Source organism: Empidonax traillii, unplaced genomic scaffold (genome assembly GCF_003031625.1).
Source record: "Empidonax traillii isolate 1590-97213 ecotype Southwest subspecies unplaced genomic scaffold, ASM303162v1 scaffold1322:size239206, whole genome shotgun sequence".
Classification (NCBI taxonomy): domain Eukaryota; kingdom Metazoa; phylum Chordata; class Aves; order Passeriformes; family Tyrannidae; genus Empidonax; species Empidonax traillii.
The window spans coordinates 7,376-21,308 of record NW_020956515.1 but is presented as its reverse complement, the minus strand read 5'-3'; the positions used below and the strand labels follow the sequence as shown (position 1 = coordinate 21,308).

The 13,933-nt window shown below is 48.6% G+C and overlaps 1 protein-coding gene across 1 annotated transcript; it reads right to left on the bottom strand.

The window, feature by feature from the left end:
- Positions 1–3,631: 3,631 nt before the first annotated feature.
- PAQR9 (progestin and adipoQ receptor family member 9) lies at positions 3,632–10,595 on the bottom strand. Its single transcript, XM_027906560.1, has one exon. It carries the CDS (start codon positions 10,470–10,472, stop codon positions 9,243–9,245), a length of 1,230 nt encoding a protein of 409 aa, XP_027762361.1. The 5' UTR covers positions 10,473–10,595; the 3' UTR covers positions 3,632–9,242.
- Between the last annotated feature and the right edge of the window lie 3,338 nt (positions 10,596–13,933).

Here is a 13,933-nt window from a genome sequence, read left to right as displayed (position 1 = left end):
TCATAAGGAAATGTCTCGTTGGTAACAGCTGGAGACCCCAAACGAGTATGTGGGGCACTCCCAGCTTTTTGATGAATGTTGCTGTCTGAACATATTTACCATGTCAGTAATTCAGCCCTGTGCCTGAATGCAGGAATTTACCAATCACAGAGTAACTGTCATGGAGGTGTGTGCTATTTTCCATTCATTTTATCAGTTCACTGTATCCCTTGGATTGCTGATGGGCTCAGTAGCAGCAGATCTGAGCAGGCACTGGCTGTATATTCCCTCTGAGGTGGTGGGGCTGCTGAGTGCTGAGCTAGCTGTGACTTCATGTGGTATTAACAACCTGAGTATTGCATTTGAGCAGGCTTTCCATTCTGGAATACCCTCAGTCCCCTTTGTTTCACTGAAATCAGTTAAATTACTTTTTCATCATCCAAAGTACATCTGAAGTTTACAGTAAAGGAGATGGCATGCAGTTGGAGCAGAGTAGCTGCAGTTTGAAGGAATATGCTCTATTGTTAGGGACAAAGGTATTCTTCATAGAATATATAGCTCCTGTGTTTAATCTTTCAGTCTATATAATACAGAAGTAAATACTCATTTTAATTAAGTTGGCTAATGAATGTATTTGACAGCGCTCAGTGATTCTGGTTACTGTTCCAAACTGGTTTTCTCCAACCTACCAGACTTTCTACCAGACTACAAGAAAGACTGTTGGGATGACACAACTGGGGCAGACAGAGAACGTGCAGTTTTGTTCCATTGCCAAGCTGGTGCATTTCTAATTTTACATATGTATTTTGCTCTTTGTTTTGTATTAAAATCTTCAGACAATGACCTGAAAGGAGAAATGCTTTGAAGTGCTAAGGCTGAGTGGGGAATGCGAGCCTTGGGTGTCAGGGGTAGGACACTGCCTTGGGGCTGAATGGCAGAGCTGCTGTGCCAGGCTCTTGCTGGCAGCATTTCCCTGGCACTGGCTGCTCATTAGGGCTCTGCTTCTATAGTGCACTTAAACACAAGGCAAAGCTCCCCCCTGTCAAAGAACAAAGATAAACAGATACTCCTATTAAAGTTAGGCATGTGCTTATGAGCTTCACTAAATTTGGGATAATGAGAGATGATGCCTGGGCATACAAGGCATCAGAAAAGCTGTCCCGGGGACCTGTTCACCTTTTGCTCATTATTTATATTGTTTCTGAGGGCTGTGGATATTGCTGCTTGTTATCCACCCCACTGACATTTCATAGTTGTCTTTCCAAGTGCTGCTAAAAGGAAAAGCTGAGATTTTGGAACACTACTGAGTGCCAGTGATTGAATTCCATAGCCCCAGGGCTGTGGATGCAGAGAGCCCAGCATATAAAGAGGGAGGGGAAATCAGCGTTTTTCTTCTTGTACAAGTAGAATTGCCCACTTTCTCAGGACAACAGAGAAGAATGACAGAGAATAGAGGTTTCCTAGCAAACAGGGGAACAGAGGAGAAGTATGCCTAACACCAAAAATGAAAAAACCCTATATTTTCATGTTTCATCAGTCAGGAGGGACATGAGAGGATTAGATTTTGGAGGCAGGAGAGACTCAAATGAGAGAACTCTATAAAATTGCTTACTCTCCACAAAGATTGTGTGTCACTGTTGTTCCACTCCTGGAAAGCACAGATCACACCCCCAAAGGCTGAGCTCCCTGGGAGGAGGGGTACTGCCAACTCCCCACTGACAGCAGTGAATTGCCACTCCTGATAAGAAATCTGCATCTGTAGTGTCTGCTCAGAGACTCTCATCACTGAAACCAAGATTTAGCCTTAGCATTGATACCGATTTGTTCTACATTTTTACCAGCTTTTTAATTTTTGATGGGTTTCATCTCTACTCACAAATCCTTCTAACCATACATTCTCCTGCGATGAGATAAAATCTGAAGGTTGTTGTTGCTGTGTCAGATGTTCCTTTGTTCCTTCCCAAATACATGTCCTGATTTTTAGGGCCATTTGTCAAAGGAGCAGGTTATCAGAGTAACTGAGCAGTCAGATCCAGAGCCTACTGAGAACCCTGTGAAAGGCCTTAAATCCGAACAGCAGGTTGCAGTCTCGTGAAGCATTTGTTTATTTGCAGGATGTTGGCTCTTGAAGCCTCTGGTTGTGAGGGGGTAATGGATGTTTTTGCTGGGATCATCAAATACTTGAAGTCATTTCAAACAGGGTGTACAAAGTCTGCAAATAAGAGTCTCGAGAATTTTAGACCTTTTGAAGGAATTCTACAGACCTAAACTAGAAGATCCTCGAGTTTTCCATTGTGTTCAGTCTTTTAACAGGATCAGGGGGTGCCTGCAATTAAGTTGGGATACATTGTGCTAAATTTTGACAGAAAAGGCTTAAAGCAGATACTTTATGTAATTGCAGTTCACTGAGTGCTTTTTGGTGCCTTGCTCGGACTGAAAACAGTATTTTGCCACATGAAATGTTCCTACTCTTCCAAATGGGAAACTTTTATTTGATGCCAAATAGACCTTTTCATTTTGCAGCAATTCTTGATGTTGTTGCTACCAATTTCCTGATTTTTCAGTGAGCTCTGTAGGCTGAACACCGATCTCCTTATAGATATTAATGATCTTAATACAACAGGGATGTCTATCATTAATTAGCACAGCTATTGGAGAAGTAAAAAGGTGATGATGCTATTGTATTGCTTTAAAATATAAAAGGCAACAAAATAGTGGCAATACTTTTGCTGTTTCAGTGTTTTCAGAGATACCAACACCTCTGCACAAGAACTGGTAGTTCCTGTGCTCGTGCCAACACCACCTGTGTTTGGAAATAAGTACCTTCACCACATTTCTGATTCCACAGGTGTCCCTGTAAGTTGCACTAAGAAATGAAAAAACCCACAACTTTATAAATGCATTTCTGCAAAAATGTACTCAGAATTAACTTTATTTATAGCTCACACCTCTTTTTTTTTTTTTGCTAAAAATGCATAGTCATTACATAGACAGTAGTCAGCATCCCAAAGTGTACAAAGAGGAAATTTTCAAACCCTCCCAACAGAACCCCACAAAGTTCACACTTTTTGTTCACTGCATGCACAGACCCTTAAACGTGTTACCTCCTACTGAAGCGTGCTTGAACCTCTAGCAGACAGAGCTGACTTGCTACAAGCTGTTTCTCCACACTACTGACCCCCAGCTACAACCCCAAATCTTAAGGCATTCCCTGAAATAGTGATGCCCCAGTTCAGGATGCTCCAGGAGCCGAGCACGGCCCAGGAAGCAGCACCCTGAAAGCAGAAGTTCTGCTGGTGGTGTTTCCTTACAGGCAGCTTTAAGCACAAGCCTGCTTCCTTAGTCTTGGTCAATAATTTATGACTGAATTCAGTGGAATGAAGCAGCATCTGCCTAAGCAAGATGTGCAGATAATTTCAGTTTATTCCACACCCAGAGGTTTGTGTCGCTCAGTGCGTGTGACACTGCCTCGCATCCTGCATCTCCTCTAAGAGGAGAGGGAAGTCTCAGCTGTAATTTGGGTGTTGGTTGTGTAGCCCTGACTTACACGTGTCAGACAGAAGCCAGGAATATACTTGGATAGGGAGAATTTCTGATGGTAGAGGCTTTGACTTAATGAACCACTCAAACCCTTTGATGCCTTTTTTTTTTCTCCCCTCTGCTACTGCTGCCAGTTAGAAAAGCTCTTACAAACATGGTCCTCTACTCAGTGGGGCTGTTTTCATCAGCCCTTGCAGGAGATGGGCAGAGTGGGTTAGCAGGATTATTACTCAGGGCTTGGCAAAGGAAGAGTGCACGTGTGGGGTCAGAAGATCCAAGTTTTCACTCAATGACAGGATTGGCTCCAAGTTGTTGGTTTTGGGGAACAGGAGGAAAAAAGAGAAAGTTGTTTGATCAGTATAATTTTATGTTCCCAAATGATTACACATGTTTACTTAAAAGCTTCATTTATTTAAGGTCTTTTTACTCTGATAAGAAGTAGCTAGACGTAGTTTGAAATTCCCAGTGGCAACTGAGACATCACCAGGAGAGACTCAAATTAGAGAACTCTGTAAAATTGCTTACAAACAGCGATGGAAAACCCTGCTCCATTAATTATTTCATGGTAACTGGAACACAACCCGTGGCTAAATGAACGAGGAGGCCTCATTCAGTGTTCCAGTGCCCCTCAGCACGAGTTACCAGTGAGAATTTCTGAAGAGAAGAACACCCCAGTCATGAATGTTTTCTCTGTGCTCCTGACCCTTAAGCATTTACTCAGCCCGTTTCAGACTGCTCAGGTCTTGATTGCCCCCTACTTGAAGCCAGTGGAAATTTTGCCCTCAGCTCCAAAAGGACACAGGGTGGGAACTTCCTTGGAGCGTGGACACGACAAGGGTTTGTCACCTTTGTCCCAGGAGTTCATGGTCCTCTCTCTGTGAGATGAGGGAAAAAACAACATTCTCTCTGCCGGAGTTCAGTAAATATTTATTTCTTCTTAGCACCTAGGAGGGTCTTTGCATTTTGAAGTGCTTTACAAACATTAGCTTGTCTTCAGAGCAACCCTGCGAGGTAGGTAAGGTATGTTCTCCCCATCGTACAGATGTGGAAACTGAGACACAGAGGGTCAAATTCAACCCTGGTACAATTCCAGTGTTTCACATGGATTAAATTCATTCCAAATGAACGCGGTTCAAACAACTTGCCCTAGATTACAGAACAGGTAGTGGCAAAGCAGGGACAAGACCCCAGGAGTGCCTGACTCCTCAGCCTCTTACTGGCCACTTGGTCATTTTTACTCTCACAGGCAATGAAAAACAGTTTAATCTGGGCAATTCCTACAGGTATGACTCGCTTCTGTAAGGCATGTGGATGGTAATCAACTGAGTTTAGTGCAATAATGCTTTATGCATGTGCTGCCTCAGAGTTTACTTAAACATGAAGGAAAACTTTCATACTGTCATTTCTGCAGGTACACTGTTGACAAAAACCTGACAAAGTAGCTGGATTCAGCAAATAAATAATAAGCACAACACTTCAACAATTAAACAGAACTATCATTTTAGCAAAAAAACCCAACGTGTTTCTACTTTTAACTGCTACATTTCTACCAGTGCAGCATGCAGACAAAACCTCTCCCTTTGTTTCCAGACTGCACGTTCCAGTTTTGTTAAGGAAGCTGCTCAGAGCTTCACAGATTTCCTGGACAGTGACCTTCACGTGAAGATGCTGCAGAAGAAGAAATGATGTATCACACCACGGAACACGGGATAATTACTACAGATCAGGTACATCAATCCTACACAAACATGAGCCTAAAGCTCCCAGGCTACCTGGAAGTGCCCAGAGGCTGGGCTTGCTGAGTATGTGCCTGTGTGCAGATGCAGTTGTAGGCACACACTGACTGCAGGGAGGGCTGTCTGTGCCACCAGCACGCTGGGAGCTGTCCCCGTCAGCAGGCAGTGCCCATGGGCACACTGTGTCAGCCTGGAGGTCAGTGCTGGCCAAGGCAGGCAGACACACAGGCACTGCCAGGCCATCCCCCTGTGCTCCAGCGCTCACCTTGGCCCCCATCCCCACACAAATTCTGCAACAAAAGGCCCCAAAAAGCCTTTTTGGTTTTCAACATGAGCTGCGAGTGCACAGTGTGGACCTCATGGCAGGTACCCAGGCAATAATATAAATGTTGTGACAGGTACTGATGCAAAGAGTCAGCTTTGCAGGATGTCCTCATGCACCCAGTCTGCAGGTCAGACCTCTTGTGTAAACTCTGGACACGCTTCCACATGTTCAGTCAGGTGTGCTCTCACACCAAGAACTCCTCCTTCACCCTCACAAGTCAAACAAATGCTGACTCACTTCTGTGAGCACATCCAAGCACTATAATTATAGACATCTTGTTCCACTTTTAATCTCTTTTAACTCAGTTTTGTTCTGTTCACATTTAGGAAGACTGGCCATGGGACATGGCAGATGGATTATCTCCCTCCATGCCCTTCACTGGATAAACACAGACCCTTGGGAGCATCTCCCCAGATATTCTCCACACTCACTGTACCTTTTTAATTTGTAGCCACATTTGTTTTTTGAACAAACAGACAAACAAAACCCCATTAATTAGAATTCTTCAGCTCTAATCACATCTCCCTGTGGCCTTTCCCTCGGGATTCATGCAGCCTGCTTACAGTGGCTTAAGAGTGCAGTGCTTGCAACCAGAGTGTACAAAGAGTTCCATGGGTGCTCAGGTCTATACCTGCACCCCAACAATCTGCCAGCAGAACCTTCCAAATGAAGCAACATCCTCAGTCTCAGAGCCAGTACCAAACCTCCAGCCTGACTGGGGCTCCCAGGCACTCTGGTACCAGCAGTAAGATTCCAGCAAAACTGCAGCTGGGTGCAATCCAAACTTTACACTGTTATCTGCCTTTGAGATATATATAGATGACCCTGGGTGGCCTAACTGCAAATATCAAATGTATTTTTACAAGTTAGCAACAGCCATTTTTGACACTGCCCCTCGAGATGCCCTCTATGTCGTGACTGACAAGCACAAACATCATTCATTTTCCAGTGTGCTTTAAAAGCCTTCCTCTCCTACATTTGGCTTTTATTGTTGCTCGTTTCTGAGCCGTCTTCTAGTGCTGAGATTTGCTGTCCCTGGCCTTTCTGATTTATTTCTTAGTTTTTAATTGCTGGTTGGACGTGCTAGTGGCATCTCCCAGGCAAACCCTTTCTACATAATTAGTTTTGAAACTTGGATGAGTCACTGGGCTCTAACTACCATGCCACTATTATTTTAATTTGAATACAGCCCATCTCAAAGATTTTTGGCCTCTTTTGCAGTTGTGGAAATTCATAGGATGACATCGTTGCAGGTCTTGATCCACTGGCTTTCTATTGTGAGTTTTCAGGGTTTTCACAGTATAAAGCACATCCCAAAGAATAACTGTTGTGAACCAGCCTCCTCTCCCAGTGCTGCAGAGCATTTTCTGCTCTGCTGGTTGATAAAGCAACGCTATGTTTATGAGTAACAAAAGTTAATGGAAATATGTAAAAATAAAAATACTTCCTGTAGTTTTCATTTTCTTTTAATGCAGGTTGGCAAATGAAAACCAAACAGAGCCAGCCACATGGGGCCATGCTGTTTTTTATGGCCCATCAGCAATAATTCAAGGGGCCATAGTTTGGGAACTGCTGTTTCAGAAAATCATAGCCAATCTCTTTAAGAGACCACACGTGACCCTACCAGAAATTACGTACCAGCAGGATTGGGGCTGGCAAAGAGCACATCTTTTGGTTGGGCCATTTTAATCATTCACTGAGAATTTAAAATATTCAAACTTGTTGTACTTAAAATGAGTTGAGGTAAAATGAAGTGAGTATAATTTTTCTGTGAGCTTATGCACTTTCATAGAGTATTTTTCACAAAGCTGCTGACACTGGTACAGGACATATAAATGACTGCTTTCTGTGCTGATTCTGACCCATATTAAGGATTTGGCCTCATAATCCCCAGCGATAGCTCTTCCCATATTCCCATTATAAACAAAGGGGGCTCTGTCTCACAGAAGACTGTGGGATTGGACTCCAAACATTTTCTTGGGGTTCAGATGCCACGTCCATGAATACGGGACAGAGCCAAGCAGAAATAAATGTACGTGTACAACAGGGACTGAGTAAAAGAGCCACTCCAGCACTGCACAGTGTGACACCAGCATTTCCTAAGGAAGTGCCACCTCGCTTCTGACAGTGGCACAGACAAGTGGTTTCTCACCTGAAGCTCGATATGTAACCCCCTTGTGTAATGTTATTGCATAACTTGTTCTGCCAGACAAAACCAAACCCCATCTGCTTAAAATCTGCATACAGTTTACAAAAAATGGCTCTGTGTACAGAGAGTAAGTTCTAACCACAGTTAGCTCTTTGTTGTGTGACAATAGTAATATCTGGGTCGCTCTGAAAAGATACTGCTTTGGAAAATATCTCTGAATTCTTGTCTTTGAACTCCCCCAAAGCTTCTGAAAGAGAACTTCAACACACCCAGCTGCAGCCACGGGGCAAAATAGGAGAAGGTGGGGAATGATGAGAAAGTGCCACTGTCCAGTACTTCTGGAGGCAGATTTTAAGTCCCGAGCTCAGATTCAGAAGTATCTTATTCTGCAACTAATTTTAGGATGGTAAATCTGACAGTGCTCTAATTTAAGAGCAGAAGAAACCAGTTCCATGTAGTTCTCTAACAGATCCAGAATGGGATCTCATGCATCAGTTCCTCTCTTTACATCCCCAGAACTCCCACCGAGCTTGGCAGGCGTTTATAGAAAGTCTGGCATCTGACTTTGACTCTAAAGGGCTGATTTGGGGGTGATTTACCGGGGAAGATAAAGGGGCCCCTTAGCAACCCCCTTAACACAGCAGATGTTCCTGACGTGTTGAGGGAAGAGCCATGCCATTATGCAGTGCTCTTCTTCTTCCCCTGCCCCCATTCCATTGACCCCTTTCTGGTTCAATTATTTTACATATCCCTCTGTTTGATTTTAGTATCCGAGTGGTTACACCAACCGCTCACTGCCTGTCTAATTGAAGTCTCTCCATCAACTGGTAATTCTGTAATAATTCACGGCTGTTTTTCCTCTCGCTGTTAAATCTATTGTTCCCTGGCTGAAAAGGCTGCAAGACCTTAGAAACTATAGATAGCTATCGATTTGTTTGCATTTAAAATCCAGTATGTGGCTGCAAAGGCCTGTTACAGCATCACAGAGGAAGATAAACGTCAGTGCATAATCTGCTAGGAAATGTCACAGAGGAGTTGATTAAAAGTCTATGAGTAATCATTGCACAAACGTCTTCGGGTGTATACATATATATACACATATATGTAGCTAATAAATACATAGCTAGATATATAAATATATATGTATATACAGAGCTAGTTTAAACCTAATCGTTATGAAATTAGTAAGTGGCATTCACCGTTCATGCATTCTTCCTAGTAGTAGAGCTAAATTATTTCAGCTTATACTCTAAGCAGCAACATACCAGTAAGCATTTGCTCGCTCCCCCTGGTAACCTAGTAGTGTCAAGAGCACGAGCAGTTCCGCCATGGGCATTTTCTCCAGCAACCCTCCGTGAAAGGGACCCGGCTCATCCACAGGTGTGTTCCCCCCAGGTTTCACAGCTTCTTCGGGACGCGGCGGGGCTGCTCCGAGGATCGCCGGTCAGCCCGAGGGTCTCCGGCCCGAGGGTCACTGGTGCGGTGGTCGCTGTCTCGAGGGTTGCTGGCCCGGCTAGTCCTGCTTGCAGAGGTCCGCGACGTTGAGGAACCTCCTGACGACCACGGCGAGGCAGACGGTCAGGAGCAGCATGTACCCCACGGTGCCCAGGTAGGTGGGGGCGGCCAGGGGCGCCTTGAGGAACTCGGCCAGCCCGTCCTCCACGTAGTGCACCTGGTCGTAGATGCTGAGGAAGGTGAAGATGTGGAAGAGCTGGTGGCTGTGCCCCACGATGTCGAAGAGCCCCGGCTGGATGCGCTCGGGGATCTTGCTGACGTTGAAGAAGGCGGCCACCAGCAGCCAGAAGTAGCGCCGGTAGAAGTAGACGAAGAGCGTGGGGTTGCGGGTGCGGAGGTCGAAGAGCAGGCTCTCCAGCATGATGGGGCAGGCCATGCTGAGCGGCATGGCGAACACGAAGGTGCGCACGGCGAAGGGGTAGGCGCAGCAGGCGGCCCGGCTGCGGCAGCAGGCGGCCGTGCAGCCCACGGCCAAGGCCAGCGCCACGGGCAGCACCAGCACGCGGTAGGCCGCGATGGGCAGGCTGCAGTCCAGCTGCCAGCCCAGCCGCTGCTGCACGTAGCGGCTCATGGCACCGGCGTCCAGCAGGCTCAGCCCCGGCAGCAGGTAGTAGGAGTAGGCCACGGTGCTGGCGAAGCCGTAGTAGCTGATGGAGGCGTAGTCCAGGTAGAAGAAGGTGGCGCGGAGGCGCGGGGAGAGGCAGCTGAAGAGGTGGGCCGTGCAGCTCATGGCGAAGGTGAGCAGCACCCCCGAGGCGTAGCACCAGAGGGGCAGCAGGGCCGGGTGGTGGAAGGGCACGTCCCCGGCGCCCCGCAGCAGCAGCAGCCGCCCGAAGCGGCTGAGGAAGAGCAGCAGCGGGATGAAGTGGGTCCAGAAGTTGAGGGTCTCGTTGGTGGGCTGCAGCACCGAGGCCAGGCACTCCTGCGCCGAGCAGTGCAGCCGCCGGTAGCCCGACAGGATGAAGCACTCCACGAAGTCCTCGGGCACCTCGTCCCACCGCAGCAGGGCGGCGGGACGGGGCGGCGGCGCCGCCTCCTCCTTGTCCCCCTCGCCCGCCGGCATGGTGCTGCTGCCGCCGCCGCTGTCCCGGCCGGCCCCGGGCCCGCCGCTTCGCCGCCGCCCGGGCGAGGCAGAGGCAGAGCCGCTGCGCCCGCAGCCGCCCGCGGACGATCCGCGGTGTCTGTGAGCCTCTCCGCCCCCGCCGCCGCCCCCGGCAGCATCACTCATTGCGGCAGGGGCAGTGGCGGCACCGCCGCGGCTCCTCCCGCCCCGCCGCCCGGCATCGCGGTAACTGGAAACCGGCGGCGCATCCAGCGCTCCCGAGCAGCGGCAGGAGACGCCCCCGCCGCCCCGGGTAGGGTTTCCCGAGGAGGGAGGCGCTGGACACCCGAGCCTCCGTTAATGATTGATGCGGCCGCGGCGGGGGGGGCCGGCCCGGCAGAGCCCCCGCAGCGGGACGTGCGGCCGAGCCGGACCCTCGGGGCCCCGCTCCCAGGGATGGGGACAGGGGCAGGGGCAGGGACAGGGGCAGGGACGGCTGGCACCGGCCCCGGCCCCGCTCAGCACGCTCCTGCTCGCCCGGGCGCTCACAAAGGGGGCTCCGAGATGCCCGGCCGGCCCCGAACGCGGCTGCGCCCGCGCAGGCGGCGGCAGCCCCGGGCAAGGGGAGGTGACCGGTGGGACCGCTGCGGCATCCCCGGCGGCGGGACAGCCCGCGGGAATACCCCGCACAGGGGACAGCTGGGGGGCTGGCTGTCGTGTGTGCTTCGGTGAGACCTGGTGGCATTATCTCACGCTCTGAATGTTTCAGGCTGAGCATTCCTGGCCGGGCTGCGCTGAGACACACACGGCACCCACCTCATCTCCGAGCGGGGCGGCTGGGAGGGACACCCGGGACCGGGCTGGCAGGAGCTGCTCCGGGCTGACCACCGGACAAATCTACATTTATTGTCGTTGCAGTTATGCAAGCGGCACAGTTACATAATCAGAACATAAAAATACAGGGGGAAGCGCTGCCCGCGTGTTACTGTACCTTAACACGGCCGAAGGAGGTGGGAGGCGGTGGGCAAAGGTAAGTCACTAATGCAGGCACAGGCAGGAACCAGAGGAAGGGATTGCTCTCCGCTGCTTCAACAGGTTTCCTTTTTATTTGTTTTCAGGTGGTCTTAAACATGTGATAACTCTAGGCTTCCAAAAGTATGTATTACGTGGTTATATTCAGAGATATATGTTTGGTCACATGGTATAAACTGAGGTCCAGTGTAATGAGGACATACTGCCCGACAATTTTTACAAAAATCTTCTGTTTGATAGTGAGTCGTGACAATGTGAAAAATCTCCTGAACAAGGAGGCAATCAGAATTACCTTTCTTTTAAAGTTATCACAAAAGAAGTTGTAAAGGTATGTTGGCAAAAGTGATTTTCAATGCATTTTTCATTGAAGTAAAAATACTGATTTTATGGAACTGTCAAAAGTAAGGTGGACTGGTGACACTGCTTGTAGTCTTTAAAAAATTACACAGGAGACTTGCTGGGAAAATAAACAACTGAACAGTGCTGAAAAGCCAATGTGAGGAGCAAAACACGAAATAGACATTTTTCAGATAACAGGCTCCAATGTCCTTGTGTTTTATAGGGAGTCCCTGGTGCAGGGACAGCTGACTGGACACTCCTCAGGCTGTGTGTCTCACTGGTGCACGTGGCACCTTCCTTATCTCCACATTCCAAGGGGGGTGGCTGGCAGGGAGACCCGGAGAGCGGGCTGACAGGAGCTGCCCCGAGTTGATCCTTGGACAAATCCTACATTTATTGTCGTTGCAGTTATGCAAGCAGCACAGTTATGTAATCAGAACATAAAAATACAGGGGGAAGCGCTGCCCGGGTGTTTCTGCACCTTGACACGGCCGAAGGGAGCAGGAGGTGGGGGGGGATCCCGCCTGGAGTGAGCCTCAGGAACAAGCAGGGCCCCACTGCCTTTGCTGGGTGTGATTTAGGGAGAGGAAAGGATTAACACAACCTGCTCAGCCTCTGCTAAAGGTCAGGCTTCTCATGGGGCTGCTCTGTTCTAGAGAGGCCACCCTGGAGAAGAGACAAGGCAGATGCTGGGCTGTTTGCTCGCTTGCTGGGGAGGAGCTGTTAGCTGGAGAACTCCCCTTCCCCTGCCCTGCTCCCACCACATCAGCTCCCAGAAAGGCTCTGGTGGCCCTTTCTTGCAGGCCCTACGTAAGAGGACCATGATCTTCAGCCTCCCTCATCAAGGTTAGATAAGAGGTGGTTGACTGAGAGCAATCTGGTTTTAGACCTGTGCAAAAGAGCCTGTTGGAAAGCCACCAGCAGCTGTTGCAACAGATGGTGTCTAAAGAACACCAGCATCCACTGCTGATTGGGAACTGCTGGCCCAGCAGTGGCAGCAGGGCTTGCTCAACGTGCCCTGGCTTTCCTGCAGCCTCCAGACTCTCAGGGCTGTGGGAGGCACTCAGCCCTTCTGCCTCAGGGAGTGCTGGCAGGGGTATCAGCCGCCCTCCTGGGGCAGACACCCAGGGTTTCTGTTTGTGGGGCAGGCAGCCCAGGCTGGCAGGAGCAGGTGGGGTTTGCTTGCCATTCAAGTTCTGGTGGCCACTGGACTGTCTGGGTGTTGGTGGAGAGACACACTAATGCTGCAGAGAAGACAAAGGTCTGGAAATTTCTCTCCACTTCTGATGTCTTCCTGTAATATTTTAAGATGTCTTAAAATGTTTAGGGGATGGGGACTTTTCGCAGAGCTGAGATTGTACATACCAGATCATACAGGCCCACGGTAGTTCTCTTAGAATCATGGAATATCCTGAGTTGGAAGGGAACCACAAGGGTCATCATCTAGTCCAGCTCCTGGGCTTTGCTCTGTCGCTGGTGGGTTTACCTGTTAACTATCTTACAATAAACACAAGCTGTGTACAATAAATACACATTTTCTCTGCCTCTGTGTGGGGATCCAGCCTTGGCTTGCCCCAAGTGCTGATGTCAAACATAACCTGGGTCTTCCTGTCTGGCCAGAAAGTGCCAGGGACATCTCAGAGCTTCTGAAGATCCCAGTTCACACCTGTGCCCAGTGACAGCAATGCAGCGTTACCAGTCACATTTATAAAACTCCTTCCTAGTGACCTGAGTCTTTTGCTTGTTTGCGAGGCAGACTCCTCACAGGGAGAGTGATCTCTGAGGACAGGTTGGGTGTTCATAAAGACAACTGCATCCATCTTACACTGAGCTAAGTACTCTGCTCCCAAGCCAGCTGTGGAACAGTGCACAGGCAACCTTACAATTTAAGGCACTTACAACCTCAAAATAGCCTCTTATTCATATGTAGCCCATCAAGGTTAGTATTACATGACCATTACGTGGTAAGCCAGGGAGAATCAGGACATCTGGAGGTCACAGAGAAGAGTCCACGTCATGCAGTGCATGAAGAGGCCTCTGCATTTCTCTGACCAGAGTTTATATTTGGAAGGGCATGGTCAGCATATACCAGGGTTTCTCCTGGCATGGGGAGAATTTTCTGCAGGCTTTCTCTCCAAATAACCTTTGAGAAGACTCTTCAAACACTGATGAAGGCACTGCCTAATGAGGTAAGCAATGAAAGGTAATTTTAATCAGTGCTGGCTAAAGACTCAAAGAACAAAAGATGTGTTAAAATACCGAATGTGAATTTGTTT